The 16,141-nt window shown below is 56.5% G+C and overlaps 5 protein-coding genes across 5 annotated transcripts; 3 read left to right on the top strand and 2 right to left on the bottom strand.

Annotated features, from left to right (window-relative positions):
- Window positions 1–1,040: 1,040 nt before the first annotated feature.
- Window positions 1,041–3,120, top strand: APOM (apolipoprotein M). The gene is made up of 6 exons (XM_024558106.4): window positions 1,041–1,266; window positions 1,641–1,795; window positions 2,086–2,159; window positions 2,254–2,352; window positions 2,523–2,621; window positions 2,979–3,120. The coding sequence occupies exons 1-6, from the start codon at window positions 1,147–1,149 to the stop codon at window positions 3,002–3,004; spliced, it is 573 nt and encodes a 190-aa protein (XP_024413874.3). The 5' UTR covers window positions 1,041–1,146; the 3' UTR covers window positions 3,005–3,120.
- A 478-nt stretch (window positions 3,121–3,598) lies between these two features.
- On the bottom strand, window positions 3,599–5,676 carry C11H6orf47 (chromosome 11 C6orf47 homolog). Its single transcript, XM_024557858.4, has one exon. The coding sequence runs from the start codon at window positions 4,844–4,846 to the stop codon at window positions 3,956–3,958; it is 891 nt and encodes a 296-aa protein (XP_024413626.2). The 5' UTR covers window positions 4,847–5,676; the 3' UTR covers window positions 3,599–3,955.
- Window positions 5,677–6,589: 913 nt separating this feature from the next.
- Window positions 6,590–9,893, bottom strand: GPANK1 (G-patch domain and ankyrin repeats 1). The gene is made up of 3 exons (XM_024557978.4): window positions 9,620–9,893; window positions 7,757–9,052; window positions 6,590–7,199 (listed from the first exon to the last, which is right to left on the bottom strand). The coding sequence occupies exons 2-3, from the start codon at window positions 8,365–8,367 to the stop codon at window positions 6,755–6,757; spliced, it is 1,056 nt and encodes a 351-aa protein (XP_024413746.1). The 5' UTR covers window positions 8,368–9,052; window positions 9,620–9,893; the 3' UTR covers window positions 6,590–6,754.
- A 210-nt stretch (window positions 9,894–10,103) lies between these two features.
- CSNK2B (casein kinase 2 beta) lies at window positions 10,104–14,035 on the top strand. The gene is made up of 7 exons (XM_024558020.4): window positions 10,104–10,223; window positions 10,779–10,861; window positions 11,553–11,655; window positions 12,230–12,345; window positions 12,772–12,847; window positions 12,988–13,177; window positions 13,813–14,035. Exons 2-7 carry the CDS (start codon window positions 10,790–10,792, stop codon window positions 13,901–13,903), a joined length of 648 nt encoding a protein of 215 aa, XP_024413788.2. The 5' UTR covers window positions 10,104–10,223; window positions 10,779–10,789; the 3' UTR covers window positions 13,904–14,035.
- Window positions 14,036–14,168: 133 nt separating this feature from the next.
- LY6G5B (lymphocyte antigen 6 family member G5B) lies at window positions 14,169–16,101 on the top strand. The gene is made up of 3 exons (XM_045193401.2): window positions 14,169–14,920; window positions 15,044–15,172; window positions 15,463–16,101. Exons 1-3 carry the CDS (start codon window positions 14,797–14,799, stop codon window positions 15,873–15,875), a joined length of 666 nt encoding a protein of 221 aa, XP_045049336.2. The 5' UTR covers window positions 14,169–14,796; the 3' UTR covers window positions 15,876–16,101.
- The last annotated feature ends 40 nt before the right edge of the window (window positions 16,102–16,141 follow it).

Genomic DNA, 16,141 nt, shown 5'->3' on the forward strand with positions numbered 1-16,141 from the left:
GCGTTAGGAGGCTGCCTAGCGAACCGACAGATCCAGGCCGCTTCTACCTTACTGCCCCAGCGAGTGTTCTAGTGTTTTCTTACAAAGAGTGTTAAAACATCACCCCAGAATGGCAGGGTGGAACAGTGTGATGAACCCTCATAGACCCTAAATCCCAAGTCTCAGCTCTCAGGACAAAATCTTTTTTTGGGGGGGGGGGGGCGGTAAGTCGAGTTACAAACGATTAAAAGGAAGCCCCACCTTTCACCGCATTAAGTGCTCCGCACACACGGCACTGTCCAGTGGCTGTCTGGACAATTCTTTCCTTACCTCCTATCATTTGAGAACGTATTGGCCACTGGAAACTAAGCGCTTTACAAACATTAATTTCAGCGAATATTTACTTAGACTTGACATGGGTAGGCCTTTGCAAAGGGCTTCATATGCATTATCTCTTAATCCTATGAGATCATGATTTACTCATAGGTGGGGGAAAAAAAAAGACAGATTGCCTAGTAAGTAGGAGAGTTAGGGTTCGAACCCACCGCCAGAAACCAACGTCTATCCTCTTTAATAGTCTCTTGCTCCTAGTAATAAACATTGAGTGAACGGACTGTGTGTCAGCGAGCTTTTCTTCCTGGTGTACATACTGTTTCCCCGGGTACAAACGTCAGAGAGCCGCCTGTCAGCCACGTCCCAGCACTTGCTTCATCCTGTCCTAATGCACTTGAAATCGGGCCGTACTGCAATGACTTGTTTACACAGCTAGTTTTCCCGAGACTGACTGCTTCAAGGCCAGGGCGTCTTAATCATCTCCCTGTCCCAGGTCTTAGCCAGTTCCCGGCTAAGTGAGTGAATGAACCATCCACCTCTCTTTAGTGCTGCACATCACAGGCTCTACCTGGAGGGCTCAGCTTCCCTGATAATTCCCCGGAGACCCTGGACGAGCCAGGGTGTATTGTGGAATGGCTGCACCTAGAAGAGGGGGAGGAAGGGTCAAATACTGTAAGTAATCCGTGTTTGGAAAACAAGGTTGAAGTTACTCATTAGCAGGTGAAAGGGTCAAGGATCAAGGCAAGGGGGCTGGAGGCAGAGTGGACTCAGCAGCCAGCAGGGGAGAACAGTTAAGGCATCGCCACTCCGCGAAGAGCACCAGCTCCCTGTTGCATGAAGATGTTCCACCAAATTTGGGCAGCTCTGCTTTATCTCTATGGCATTCTCCTTAACTCTGTGTACCAGTGCCCTGAGCACAGTCAACTGACAACTCAGGGAGTGGATGGGAAAGAGGTACGGACTGAGAACGGGACAAGCATCCAGCGGGGCTTCTGAGGGACTTGAGTGGGTGGCCGAGATGACCAGAAGCCACACTGGGAAAGGAAGAGAGTGTTAAGTACTGTGAAGATGAAAGGAAGGACAAGTGAAAAAATATAAGTACTATGGCCATCAATGTGGGGACATGGGAGGACTGGGGGCAGGGGGCTACTCAGGTTACTGAGCACAGGCAAAAAGGAAAAGTCATTTAATGACTCCTGTCATGGATCCAAGCCCCAGCTGGAGAAAGGCAGCCAATACCTCCACCCCTAAGTCTTGCTGTTCTGACAAAGAGGTTGGATGGACCCTGAAGTGGGACCAACCCTCTTGTGTTCCCCTTCTCTCTCCAGTTCCCAGAGCCCTACCTGGGCCAGTGGTACTTTATTGCAGGGGCAGCTCCCACCAAAGAGGAGTTGGCGACTTTCAACTCTGTGGACAACATTGTCTTCAACATGGCTGTGGGCTCTGCCCCGACGCAGCTCCAGCTTCATGCTACCATTCGCACGTGAGTGGGGGGGGGGGGGGGGGCAGCGGCACAAGTGGGTGCAGTCTCTGCCCAAGGTGTGAGCACCTACCCACAGAGAGCTGGGTCCTTTCGCATGTGCACTGTTCTCAGCCCACCTGAGTTCGTAGGCTCTACTAGTTTTCCTTTGGAGAGGGGTGGGCCTAAGCATCCCCTGGTCGCTTGAAACCCAAGGCAACCTGGGCTTCAAGAAGGAATGCAGGCATAAAGGTTGGTGCTGAGTGACTGAGGTGTCACTCAGTCTTTCCTCCTCGCCATCACCACCTCTGCAGGAAAAATGGGTCCTGTGTGCCCCGGGAATGGATCTACCACCCGACTGAGGGGAGCACAGATCTCAGAACTGAAGGTTGGTTCTCTCCAACCCTCCCTCTCCCCAAATCCCCTGGTTTGCTTGGTCTTGCCTGTCTGTCCTCACTCTCCTCCCCGACCCACCCTGACAGGCCGCCCCGACATGAGGACCGAGCTCTTCTCGAGTTCATGCCCAGGTGGAATCATGCTGAAGGAGATGGGCCAGGGTTACCAGCGCTTCCTCCTCTACAGTAAGGCAAAAGGCAGGATGGGCTGGAAGGAAACACAGGAGGGCCAGGAAAGCCCCTTACTCTAGGCCCTGTAACATCCCAGGGAGGGCTGGGTGCTTCCAGGAGGTCCTCACCAGGGAGGGGAGCTAAGTAGAGGTTTCGATGGGCCTGGCCCTGCTGTGCCCTTCCAGATCGCTCACCACACCCTCCTGAGAAGTGTGTGGAGGAATTCCAGTCCCTGACCTCCTGCCTGGGCTCCAAGGCCTTCTTACTGACGCCCAGGAAACGAGGTGAGGGGGTAAAGTCCCACAGAAGAGAACTAGGACTCACCAAGTCTTCTGTGGGTGCTGGATGAAAGGGACTCAAGTCATGTCACCAGGGGCAAGACCAAAGGCTGGCACCATCAGATTGGCTGTGTCCCATTTGTGTCATAGGTTGTGACGGCCCCAGAGGGAGCCAGGATGGGCTACTCGAGAGAGGTTTCTGGGTTTGCAGGGGATAAAGGGGGCAGAGAGTCAGACACGGGAAGGGAAGTAGGCCTCAGGGACCCCTTTGACAGGGGAGGAACGGGGGAATGCACACTAGCAGCCTTGCTTCTCTTCCTGGATTTCCTTCCTTTCCATCCTCTTTTCTCCCTCCTCCCCCAGGGGTCTGTAACCAATCCAGTAACTGACCTGTGGCTACATCTGTGCCCCCAGATGGATTCAGTGGGAGCTAAGGTAGTGGCGGGGGAGAAGAGAAGCCGAAGAATCCCTCTCAATAGCAATAAAGATTATTTTTCAATCCTCATCTCATGTTGGGGTTTGTCTCCAGACATCAATCCCACTCCAATTTCAAAACTCCCCCTGAAACTTCTACCACCTAAACCCGCCGCCGGACAGTGTCGGGATGGACGCCGAGTGGCAGTAACTTGCTTTGCAGTGGTGTATTTAGGGTTTGCTGGGACACACTGACTTACTGCTGAGTGAGCAACCCCTAACCCCTGCCTGGGGACTGCATTGCTTCCCCACACTGCCGTCTGGGCTGCCAGTTCCTGGGCCAGCCCTCCTGCCAGCGCCACCTGCACCATCCCCACTCCTTCTGGCCCCCAGGAACACCATCATTCCTGCAGGCTCCCTGTCCCTTGTCATCCATCCAGGCCCCAAATCCAACCACCTAGTGGCCCCTCTCTTCCCTAGATGTCCCAAGATAAAAGGAACCCCTTGGTCTCCCAACCACCCTCTTACCCCAGCCAGAGTTCTGGCTGTCCCTGGGGAGTCTTGAGAGGTAGAAAGGACCCATTAGTCTTTATTCTCCACCACCGCACTCTTTTTGTTTTTTGCTTTTACAAAGTGAAGGTGAAAAAAAACAAAACAGAAGGTGGGAGAAATGTAAAATCAAAAAGTAACAACAGCTGGTGAATACAAGGGCCATGCCCCCACTGTCCACAAACCTAAACAGTGGCTCTCTCCTGTGGGTGAGGCGGGGCCTGCGCCCCCACACTCATGGGTTTCTTCCCTATCCCTGAGGTCCCTGTGCCTACAGTCTGGGTCGTGCCCTCTCTCTCCTCCTAAAGGCCACACTGTCTTCACTCTTGCTCCCAGCCCGCTGAGGGGGCAGCCCTGGGTCACACCCTACTCTGAGGTCACAGCCCCTGTCCTGAGTCTCCCCTCTGCTCCTCACTCTCCCTCCCCAACTTCTCACCCTCCAAGTCGGCGTCTTCCTCATCCCCCCTGGACTCCCGGAGGCTAACAGCCAGCACCAGGGCCTGCAGGAGACCAAAGAGGCAGGCAAAGTGCAGGGGGTGAGCAGTAAGTAGGCTCAGCACAGCGTGGAGCCCATGCAGGGCAGCCAGGAAGGACAGCAGCCCATGAAGCCAGAGGCCCAGCGGCCCACTCAGACCCAACGCGTCCAAGGCTGCCCGCAGTGGCCGTGAACACAACCCCAGTAGGGCCGAGGCCAGTAGCTCCAGCAAGTGCAGGGTCAGGTTGGTGGAGATCTGCAGACACTCCTCTGGGCCCCCCAGGTACTTCGAGGGAGCCCCTGCTCCCCCACCTGGTTCCCCCCGCAGCCAGCCCAGCAGCTTCTGACGCCGCCAGCTGGGCTTCTCCCCTGGCGCTTCAGGCCCAGGGGGGTTCAGTCCGCCTTCAGGGGACACTCCAGATTTCCTGGTGCCACCTGAGTCCACAGGATCCCATCCCGGTTTGGAAATAGCCTCTGCAGCCTCCAGTCTTCCAGAGTCTTGGGTGCTGGTGCTAGTCTTGACCCTCTTGAAGGAATCCATTCTTCTGCTCCCCAGTTGCTCAACTTGGGGTTCCCTGCTTGGTCCTGGAGCAGGTCCAGAACTCCGGGCCCCCAAGTCCTTCGTCTTGGGAGGCCCCACATCTCCCATGGTTTCTGGGGCGCTGTCCCAGTCACTCCCTGAATTCTCAGAGGAGCTGTTCACCTGTCTGGGTTCTGTGGTGGGCAGGTCAGGCTTGGGTTTCCGGCGGCCCCAAGGGCGAGGCAGCCAGCCACCCAGCCGTCGGAGGAACATAACTGGAGTGCGTAGTGAGCCCCCAAATTCTGGGGCCCGCACTGCTCACGTTTGGGGTTGGGGGGTCTCCTCAGAGAGCAGAGTCTGTTCAGGCTCGGAAGGGCAGGTGTCTGGAGAACCGCGTTCTCAATTCAGACTCGGCCGCCCACTTCCCGGGATGGTCGTGAAGCCTCCGGGGGGCAGGCGGCTTGTCTCCTTCTCAGCCGTGAGATAAAGGAAGGAGGCACATCCGAATTCATTCGCCACCATCCCCCACGCAAGATTCCAAGACTCAGGATCTGATAAGGTCCGGGTCGCCCCGACAGTGTCCTCCCCGTTTCCGGGTTTCCTTCCCAACAAGCAGGACAGCGAGTTTCACTCACCAAGGCCACACCCCAAGGTGTCCCCAAAACTGGGGACGCGGTACTCCATCATGACGGAAGGAAGGTAGTTGGAAGGTCGCCCCGGTCCTAGCTGCTCCCGATGTGGGGGTTCCTGAACTGCTGGCTTAAAGGATCTCAGTAATAGGAAGCCTCCTATTGGAAGGTGGAGGGAAGAGTTCAGCGCACTCCAGCCAGCAGGTTCGCCCCTTGAATTAGCTGGCTGTGACTCCCACAAAGCAGCTGGATGTGCCCCAAGCACGCAGCTGAGACGCGCCCTCCAAAAGGTCAGGCCGGAGACGTCCTCGGAGATCCCCGGGGCGAGGCAGAGCGTGGGGCCCAGGCGGCCCGTGCTGTAGGCGGCCGCCGCTGCAGGCAGCTGTCCCTCCCCCGGGCCCAGCACCAGCGGTGGCCCCGAGCACCCGAGTCCGGAAGCAGCTGCACGGGGGCTGGAGCACCAGTAGGGGCGGAGCCGGCAACTCGCAGGAAGGACTCCGTGGACGGTGCGTCATTAGTGCGTAACCCGCTGACCTCAGCGGCCCCCAGAGCCAGTGTCGCCACCCAGCCCTCCATCTTCGTCGCTCAGAAGCCCCCGGTGCTCCCCCGAACTCGCCTTCCCCCAACCCCCACCACTGGTATTCCTGCCCGGGAATTCACGAAGGGCTTTTCCGGAAAAGGTGGCCACGAGCCTTGGTACTTGAGGAGCTGTCCCCTGCTTCTCCCTGCAGATCTTGCTTCCGGAGTTTGTCGACAGCTCCTGTGCCCGGCACCTGGTATGAGCGTTGAGGAGTGTGGGGAAAAACTAGTGCACACTTAGAGGATGTGCTTCCTGCCTTCAGTCTCCAGGTAGTGAAATGTAAGAATCCATGCTTGCAAGTTTAGATTCGGGAGGCCAGAGTTCTGGTGCCGGTTTAGCTAGCAGAATACAGGCTGGATAATCTCATGCTTTCCCACCACACTGGCCTTTTTCTGCAAGACCTTGCGCATTCTCATCACCCCTGGGGGCCTGCTGTACCTCCCCTATCACCATGCACTCTTTGACGACATGGCTGTCTCCTCCTGCAGCTGGGAGCAACTGGAAGGTTGGGAATGTCTTAGTCCTGTTTAGCACACAGTATACACCTCTTGATTGAATTAGCTGAAGTGATCAGGGAGACAACCCCTTGGGGATGTGAGACTTGCGTACAGCTGGGCAGTTCCTGGCTGGGGGTGGAAATAGGTGGGGTGCTCTCGGGCAGGGGGTAGGACCTAGCAGTGAACCAGACTAGCAGGGAGGTAACCCCATCATGCCACCTGGAGGGGCTGCCCCTTCAGGCTTCAGGCAGGACTTGGATGTCTTCCCAGACGTGTTTGGCTTCCCCACAAAAGCCTCCAGAAAAGTGAATAAAACAAAAAGTGAAGTTGTTTATTTCTCAGTTCTCAGCCCCACTCCCAAAGGTAGGGCCTACTGACCAAAATCTGAGTGTCTGGGACCTGGGCAGACTCCAGGAAGTGGAAGCTGAAGTGCCCAGCTCAGACTCCATCAGACCAGGGTCAGACCTTGCCAACCTCAGAACTCAAGGTTCATGTATGTCCTCAGATCTCGCTCCCAGGCCTTGTCCTTCTCCTTCCGCCTTCTCTCCTCCCTCCTGCTCAGTGTGGTCACCTGTGGGGCCCTCTCCCTCCCAGCCACTGCCCGGGTATCCCCAGCCAAGAAGTGTGTGATTCGGGATTGGGGTGCTGACCTGTACCCTAATCCTTCCTGGTCTCTCTTGAGGACAGTGGGGATAGGGTTGACACGGCCCTTGCCCCGGGGTCCCAGCCCCATTCCAGGCTCCCACCCCCCCCTCAGCAGCAGCTTGAAGCCTGGGCTGGAGATGGGCACCCCAAGGTGCAGACCGGGGGTCCGGAGATCCCGGGACAGTGACAGCAGGTGAGCAGTAGATGTGCGGTGGTTCGAGTCGTGGAAGTGGGCATCACAGGTCTCACAGTACTGGGGGGACGGGGCTTGGGACCTGCAAAGGAAGAAGAAAAAGGATTGAAGGCAGGGGAAGGGTTGCGGTGGGTGGAGGTAGCAGGGTGGGTGGGAACAGGGGTCTTCCAGGGTTTCTGCTGAGGAGCAAATTGCCTTCCTCCCCACTTAGCAATGAAGGACCAGAGGGTAATAGTTGGGAGAAGAGATGGTAACCAGGACTCACAAGGCTCTTGGGCAAAGAAGGAAAAACAATGGCTATCCCTAATATTTATAGAGTGCTTACTCTGTGGCAAACACTGTTCTAGCACTTGGTATGTACTAGCCCATTTCACCCTAACCCTATGAGAAAGGTTATTCCTATACCTTTCTTATTACCCTTTCTCAGATAAGAACACTCAGGTGTGTAGACATTAGGTTGCTTGCCCAGGTAAGCAGTTAGCATTTAGATCCAGAGTCAGGTTCATAACCACTCTAGACACTGCCTTATCAACCCACACTGGGAGACGAGGAAGAGAGCCCTTCAGCGCTTCGCTGGTGCGGCGGCTAGGAAGGGCAGAACACACTGAAAGGTGGGCATGGGCGAAGGCTTCCTCTCACCGGCTCTCTGGACTCCTCTCCTCTCCATGGCTCTCTCTGACCATGCGGGCCACCGCAGGGAAGCCTGCTTCTTCAGCCAGCTGAGCAGCATCCCTGCCACCCAGCTCGCAGACTCCGACCCAGGCAGCACCCCGTCCCAGGAGATAGCGCACAGCTGCCCCCTGGCCTGCTCGAGCAGCACACATTAGGGGGGTCCACCAGAAGGCATCCCGAGCATTGACATTCCCCCCAGCTCCCCCTGCCTCATGGGGATCCAACAGCCTTCTTAGTTCTGCCAAGTCCCCCTCCTGGGCTGCCCGCAATAGCCTGTGAGTCATCTTGTCCTCAGCCTCCAGGGACCGCCTTTGTCCCTGTCCTCCTGGTGACCCTGTCCCAGCCTCTCCTGTCGCTCTTCTCTTCTTCCTCTTCCTCTCACGGGCAGGCTCAGGTTGTGATCTCTGAGGTTCAGGGGCGCTGCTCTCATCTCCGATCAAGGCCTCATAGAAAGCCCGGGCTGCCGCCCCATCCAGGGCTGGCTCCGGCTCTTCGGGCTGTGACTGCTGCTGCCCATCTTTCCAGAGGTCGCTGGGGTCAGTGGCTGGGGTAAAGGTGATGACAGAGGGCCTGGACATGGCTTTGGGAGAGCTGAGAAAATGAGACTAGGCAAGGGGAAGATGAAGCCAGTGAGCCATAACCCTGGTGGCCCTGCAGAGACCAGAGCCACCTCCAGAGACCTGCTGGGATACAGGGAAGTAGCCTTAGAGTCAAAAAACCTCTCCTACCCCAAAAGTGACCCCACAACCTAAGACCTTACAGGGCCTAAGGACAATAGATCGCGTAGAAAAACAGGGAACCCTACAATAAAAGACCATGCCCTTTCGTAAAGGCTAACAAAGATTCTATGAGGCAGTTGCCTAGACGTGCTGCTTTGTGCCCCTATTCCCAGCCTCAACAATGAACGGTAATAGTCTCGGAGCACTGGACACCGTACTCCCTGGCATACGTCGTCAATTTGGCTCAAAATAAATTCTCTTTAAAAAAAAGTAAATAGTAATGATAGACTTTCTCTGAAGCTACCACTCCGTAAGACATAACGATTATGAAAAGCAGTCAGCCTTGCCCTTTGTATCTTCCTCGATCCTATTTAAAGTGTCTTGTCCAACAAAAACATTGGATACTTGTCCAGGAGCAGAAAGCATACTGGGAAGGGGCTGCAGTCCACATAGCCTTGTAGCTTCAGTGATGCAAAGTGGCGCTGTTGTAAGCAAAGGAGTCTACGTAATCAGACCTCCAGACTACTCCAAGATACACGCGTGGCTGAAAAACAAACAAACAAATATTACTTCAGGGTGCTAGCGTACAGAAAGCACCTGGTTGTTTCCCATGCTAAACCTTTCCGATATTGTTTATGCAAAGCGCCACGTGCCGCGGTAGGGCGAGGGCAGAAGAGGATGTCAGTTGGGGGGGGGGGGGGGGGTCCTGCTTTTACATAACGCCCCACAATGCCTTTCGCCTCCCTGAACGCGCCCCCCCTCCTCCCCCAGCTCTGAGCTCATTTTCCGTAGCTGGGAAACAAAGCACTGTCGGGGCTAAGAAAGACCCTGGGTAGGCGGAGGGAAACCAGGGCATGCCTACAGCTGTGAAATTAAATAACGTCACGCTGCCCCTCGCCATCACTCCAACCAGGGTTCGAAGGTCGCACTTAGCGCCCGCAGCGGCAGGCCCCATTTAAGCCCTAAGAAGAAATGGAGAAGTGCAAGGGGACGAGAAGCAGAATGGCTGCGGCTGGCACCTCCTCAGGTTAGCCACCGGGCCGCCCCGGTTCTCAAGCCGCTCTGCCGGGCACATCCTACCCGGGTGTCTCGGCACGCAGCCAGACCTCACCTCCCGTCTCAGGAGTCCGGACCCCGGGGGGAAACAGGGGCCCCGTCGGGGGTCTCCAGTGGCGGGCCTGGAGAGGCGGCCAGTCCCCTAGGCGAGGGCGCGCCGGGGCCGCTGTGCGCTCCCCTCGCTGCGTGAGGGAGCAGCAGGAAGCGGCCCAGCCAGCCTCGCCCCTCACCCCAACGCCTCTGGAAGCCCCCGTCCCGAGATCACACAACTGTTTCCCCTGGTCCCCGGCCCAGAACCCGGTACTGGGCTTCCGCTTCCGGTGGCTCCTCGTTGCGTCCCGCCCCCAGCGTCCTCTTCGGGGGGCCTCGCTACACCAGTGTCGCGCCCAGTTCACCCTGGAACTCGTAGTTCGCCTTCCCCTGGTTTCGCCAGTTTCTCCCTACCAGGGACTCCACCTCCCGGCGTCCCCCGCGGCGGGGCCCGACCCCTGGCGCCTGCGCATTGCTGTCTTCCCGCCCTCCCTTTTCTACTCACCCCCCGCCCCCCGCCAACTTCGCCTCCCGCGATCCGGTCCGTGGCCTGCGCTTCGGCCGCGGCTGCCGTTCCGTGGAAGCAGCAACTCCCCTCCCCCACCCCGGCCCCGGCCCCCGTCCAGACGGTGAGTGCGAGGTTGTCGCCGCGCCGAGTGTTCTGTCTCTGGGCGCGGCACATGGGGGTCTCCGCGCCTCGATGTGCGGGTGGGGAAAGAAGTGATCCAGTCCGCCACCGAGGGAGGAAGGAAAGGGTGGCCTGAGGGGCGGAGGCGGGATACGGGGACTCCCGCGAAAGGGACCTTCGGGCCACCCCCAGACCGTGAGAAAAGGAAGGGCCCAGATCTTGCCTGGGAAAGATAAACTTCTAAACCCTTGGGAAAGGCGCCGGGACGGGCAGAGACCTGTGGTTGCAGGGAGCCCAGCCAGGGCTGCCCTTCGGGAGCGTCGGGGATGTGGCCAAGACCCGTCAGTTTCTCTCAAGTGGCGGGTCCCCAAAGAATTCTTAATCTCGGAGAAAGGAGCCGAGGTGTAAATATAAGAGGAGCTGGAGAGAGGTGCCTCAGAGTCTAGGATCCTTTAACAAAAGGTGGCCCCAAATTCTTTCTGGTTGGAGGGCAAAGTGTGGGAGGAGGGAGGATACCAGAGGCAGGGAGGGAGAGCTTGCGTTACTCTTTCTCCAGCTGACGTGAAGATGAGCAGCTCGGAGGAGGTGTCCTGGATTTCCTGGTTCTGTGGGCTCCGTGGCAATGAATTCTTCTGTGAAGTGAGTTCTCAGCCTCCTTACTGGTCTCCACGTACAGTCAGGCCAGACAGTCCCCCACATACCCAGCTTCCACACTTCTCTCACGTGCTTCCCTGGAAGCTTGTTCCCGTGGAGGAAGAGGCCCCTCAGTAACCCACCAGTAGCTTGTGGGGAAGTGGCAAGACGGGGGCCCACCTTCCCTGCCACCCTCCAGCAGTGTGACGTTGGACAAGCGAACCTGTGCGTGTGTGTTTTAAGTTAGTAGAGTGGTGTTGATATCTACGGCGACTGTTAGGAGAATTAAAATATTGCACGTGGAAGTGTTTTGTAACGTGCAAAGCCGTGTGTCAATACGAGGGATGTAACTGCCTTCAGAGCCCACGCTGTTCGGCCTCCACCTTTCTCAGGGCGGCCAGCTGCCCCTTAGGAGAAGACGAAACTGGTTCCTAGACGTGGGGGCAGGGGTAGGGACGGGGATCTTGACAGAACGTCTGTCTAGGTAGGGATTGCTGTACATGCTGATTTTTAAAAAAAGCTTTTATGTGCGGGCAGGACCCGTGAACTGGGGAGAGAGACGCGGGTACTTGCACTGAGCTGGGGACGAGGAGTAGAAGCGGTTGTGCTGAGGGTGAGGCATCGGTTAGAGCAACTTGCTCAGGTCGAAGCCAAGAACTGGGCGGTGGGTTCCCTGCTCACCTCCGCACCCTGACAGGTGGATGAAGACTACATCCAGGACAAGTTCAACCTCACTGGACTCAATGAGCAGGTGCCTCACTATCGACAAGCTCTAGACATGATCTTGGACCTGGAGCCTGGTGAGGCACCCTCAGGGTGGTTTTGTGTGTGTGTGCTTCCCCCACCCCCTTCAAGTCACTGTTCACCGCTTCCTTGAGTTTGTACATTTCCTTTCGGTTGCTGGCTCCCTTAACCCAAACCCTCTGCTTCACTGTCCCGCCACCTAGCTCTTGCCTGAGTTAGTGGCATATGCCACTTGTGCCCATGAGAGTGACTCTGGTTCTGTAGTTCAGTTCTATTTTGTAACGATAGTTCCCCAGGGGTTCTCATTTTCAAACTCTCTCTCCTGCCTTGCGCTTTCTGGGCTCGAGTTTTGTCTTGTGCATTGACGCTTTGCACTGACGTGTCGCAGAGGGCGTAGGGAGGGAGAGAAGAGGGCAGGGGCCGGAGAGGTGTGGAGGGAGGTAGAGCTGTCTTGGGTTGGTGGAAGGGCCAGAGGCCCAGGTTTCTGGGTCAGATGCCCACATGAAGGGTGGGGTGAGGCTCAAAGGTGGGTGCTAAGCAACCTGAATAAGCAGCAACCCCCGGGGATGGGCAGAGCACCAAAGAAAGCTGTAAGACAAGTGTCTGCGTTCGGCTGGGGCCGTGTTTCAGACGAAGAGCTGGAAGACAACCCGAACCAGAGTGACCTGATTGAGCAGGCAGCTGAGATGCTGTATGGACTGATCCACGCCCGCTATATCCTCACCAACCGTGGCATCGCCCAGATGGTGAGGTTCCCCTGCTCCCACTTGACTCCTTCTGAGGCAGTAAGGAAAACGGAGGTTTCTGCCGCAGAAAGTCATGTGTTTCGACCTTGTTGAGGAGTATAGCTGAGATGAGGAGAACCTCAGAACTAGGTCCTAGGAAACCAGTCCCAACTGGGGAGTGTGCCAAAGGGGGCGTTTTCAGGGAGAGAGGCGTGACCTGGGGCCGGAAGTTGTTAGAGACTCTCTTCCTCAGGGAGTAAACACTGAGTGGCTCTGATGGTCTACAGCCTCCCTCCCTGGAGGAAAGGAGGCAGAGGAGTCGGAGAGCCTGGCTGGGCCAGAGGGAGACAGGAGAAATGGGGGACACTGGGGTGGGTTGGGTGGAAGAAGGGATTGCCTCTTCTCTTCGTGCCTGCCCCCCAACACTTTCCGTTCTGCTTACTTCAGTTGGAAAAATACCAGCAGGGAGACTTCGGCTACTGTCCGCGCGTGTACTGTGAGAACCAGCCAATGCTTCCCATCGGTGAGTGCTGCAGACAGGCAGGGCAGCATATGGTAGGTCCTCTGGGAAGGATCTGGGGCTCAGCAAGTTGGGGCCCAAGTTCAGGCAGGAGTTTGGGGGGGTTCGGGGAGCCTGGAATGCTGAGTCTGGCTGTCTCCCAGGCCTTTCGGACATCCCAGGTGAGGCCATGGTGAAGCTCTACTGCCCCAAGTGCATGGACGTGTACACACCCAAGTCGTCAAGGCACCACCACACGGACGGCGCCTACTTCGGCACTGGTTTCCCCCACATGCTGTTCATGGTGCACCCCGAGTACCGGCCCAAGCGGCCCGCCAACCAGTTTGTGCCCAGGTGGGGAGCAAGGAAAGAGTTACCAGGGGTCAAAGGGAAGACCTGGCACGTGTGGAGAGAAGGGAGAACAGGGCATGGTCCTTTTTTGAGGTCTGCTTCTCCCAAAGCCAGGGCTGTCCATGCTGAGGGACCTCGGGCAAGTTCTTTGTCTATGTCTCAGCTGCCTTATCCACACAGTAGGGATGACGATAGTACTGCCTGGCTGAGTGTTTTTAAATATGTGAGGTGCGTAGAATAGTGTTTGGCGCTTGAAGCACCATGTAAACAACAGCTCTTCCTGCTATGTCAGCTTGGGTGTCCATCCTTCGCCAGGAGCTCCTCAGAGCCACGGTTCAAGTGTGGTTTAGCTTCCTAGAGAATCACTTTTACTCTGGTGTGGGGAAGAAAAGTTCAGTTTTGTATTTAAACAAGTGGTGATGATGGACATCTTTGTGCGTACATAACCTTGAATTTGAGTGTGAGGGGATATTTAAGCTACATCCCTACATACCCTTGAGGGGAGGAGGTTGGAAACCACCGCCCTTAAGCACTGAGCAGGCCCGTGGAGGAGCCAGGGTGGGGCGGTAAGAACAGGGGCTGCTGGCAGGGCTGAGTGGGCTCACCTTGCTGCCTCTCTGACCTCTGCCCTGGCCCAGGCTCTACGGTTTCAAGATCCACCCGATGGCCTACCAGCTGCAGCTCCAAGCCGCAAGCAACTTCAAGAGCCCAGTCAAGACGATTCGCTGATTCCCCACCCCTGCCCTTTGACACCTTCATTCCTTTGCTGCCACCCTTTCAGGAGCCCTCTATGGTTTTTAGTTTAAGTTAAAGGAGTCATTATTGTGGTGGGAATATGAAATAAAGTGGAAGAAAAGGCCATGAGCTGGTCTGCTGGTGCTTCGGGTTGGGAAGGGGAGGGTGGTAGTGGTGTGCTGGACGCCAGGGGCCCTCTTGGGCCAGCCCACCCTCCCTGAGTTGAAAGTCAGCATAGATTTGTGCCCAGTGGATTTAGTGATTTTTTTATTAGCAGAGCAGAATTCCTAGGATTAGGTATGGGGGTGTGCAAAGTCCCAAGGGAAAGACCCAGAGAAAAATCAGATTTCAAAGGCTGGAGAAATACTTGCTTTTGGAGGGCCTACCTATGGCTGTCTGTTTACACATACGGGAGGTAACACTGTCAGTTTTGGTTTTACCGGGAAAGTGGTTCAAAAGTAAGTAAGGGGTGGAGAGAACAGGGACGGGCCCAGAATTGCTGCTGGATGAGGCCTGCGTGTGCCCCCTGCTGGGGAAGCGGAGAGGGGAGGATGGGGACGCTGGGTTCCTGGCCGGAGCTCCAGCCAATAGGGACTGGCTCCTGTGTGGGGAGGACAGCACCTGGCACCAGAGATAGAAGCTAATCCATAGACTCGCAGGGCAGAAGTGGATCTTTGGGAGGCACGCTGAACAAAGGCCCAGGTGGTACCCCTGTCTCGGCCGCCTTGACACCTCCCACATCAGGAACCAGACCTCGTGGGTGAGGACACACTGTTCCTCCTGCCACGTTAATAACTTCCTCACCAAGCCTGGATCCTGCCCCAGGCAGGAATATAGGTCTGCACCCACGGCTGTCAAAATCAGCCTGCAGCTCGGGACCAAGGAGCATGGTCGTGGGAAAGTGGGATTTCAGGGCAGCCCTCAGAGACTGCCCCTCTCCTCAGAATTCCATAATGAAAGCCCACGTGCTTGTAGGCATGCTCGTCATGGTGGGCTTCACAGTGGGAAAGGGTAAGTGGGGCCCAGGGGCAGGAAGAAAGGGGTGACAGTCCAGGGAGGGGTGGGACTGTGACCCTAGATACATGGGCTCCCTTGGAGTGAGCTAGCGCTCCCATCCCTTGTTTTCTCCCTTAGCGCCTGTTCCTGAAGTCCGGACCTGCCACCTCTGTCTCTTAGAAGACCCCTCAGTAGGTTGCATTTCCGGCTCGGAGAAGTGCACCATCAGTAGCTCCTCCCCATGTATGGTGATCACAATCTATTATGGTGAGTTCAAGACCCAGGAAGGGGCTGCTGGTGGGGCAGCCCATTGCTTGGTCTCCTCTCTTTGAGATGACGGCTGCTTGGGGCCTGGGGTACAAGAGGGAGATAGGAGGATCCTGGAAGGCATGGTCTGGGGTCCTGGGGGGTGCCAGCTAAGCTAGTTTTCTGACCCCTCCTGAAGGGGCCTGGGGTGGAAGTCAGGTCTGATGAGGGATGGGCAGGGTTTGTTGTAGGAGTGCCAAGTTTGGGGACTGTGGGAGGCAGCGGGTTATTAGTTGTCCTCTCTCCTCCAGATACCAAGGCTCGCTTTTTCATCCGAGGCTGCGGACTGTACAATTCCTACCGCTGCCAAGAAAAACGCAACACCTACTTGTCGGAGTACTGGTACCAGGCCCAGTGCTGTCAGCACGACTTCTGCAACTCCTGGTCCAGCCCTCAGCTCCGGAGCCCGCAGCCTACGCCCCTCAGGAGGGCCCTGGGCCCGCCTCTGCTCCCGTCCCAGGTCCGACGGTTCTACCAGGCCCTGAACCTCTCACTGCCCCTCCCCAGCTTCCATGCTGGGGAGGAGCCTGAAGGCCTGGCTGAAGGCCCTAACCCTCTGGCTTCCCTGCCCTTGAACCTGGGCTTGTCCATTGCTAACTTGCGCAACATATACTTATTCCTCAACAGTTCGGGACTTCTGGTTCTTCCCCGGACTGGACCCTGAGCCCTTACCCTTCCCAGGCTGCAGTCTGCCCCAGCATCTCTCCCAATGCCAGCTCCGCACTGCCCCCCCAGAACACCCACTCTCTGGTCTTCCTTTGTATGGGGCTGGCCAAAAAGTTGGTTTGGTCTTTTTCCATACAACGGCTCTAATAGTGCTTAGTTGTCTTTAACTTCATTCAAAACAATTTTGTTAGATTGTATTGTGACAGCTATCACATTAGCGTGCATTAAAAAAAAAAAAAAAACATCAAAATGGGTGAATTTTTT

Source organism: Desmodus rotundus, chromosome 11, assembly GCF_022682495.2.
Source record: "Desmodus rotundus isolate HL8 chromosome 11, HLdesRot8A.1, whole genome shotgun sequence".
In the NCBI taxonomy this organism is placed as follows: Eukaryota; Metazoa; Chordata; class Mammalia; order Chiroptera; family Phyllostomidae; genus Desmodus; species Desmodus rotundus.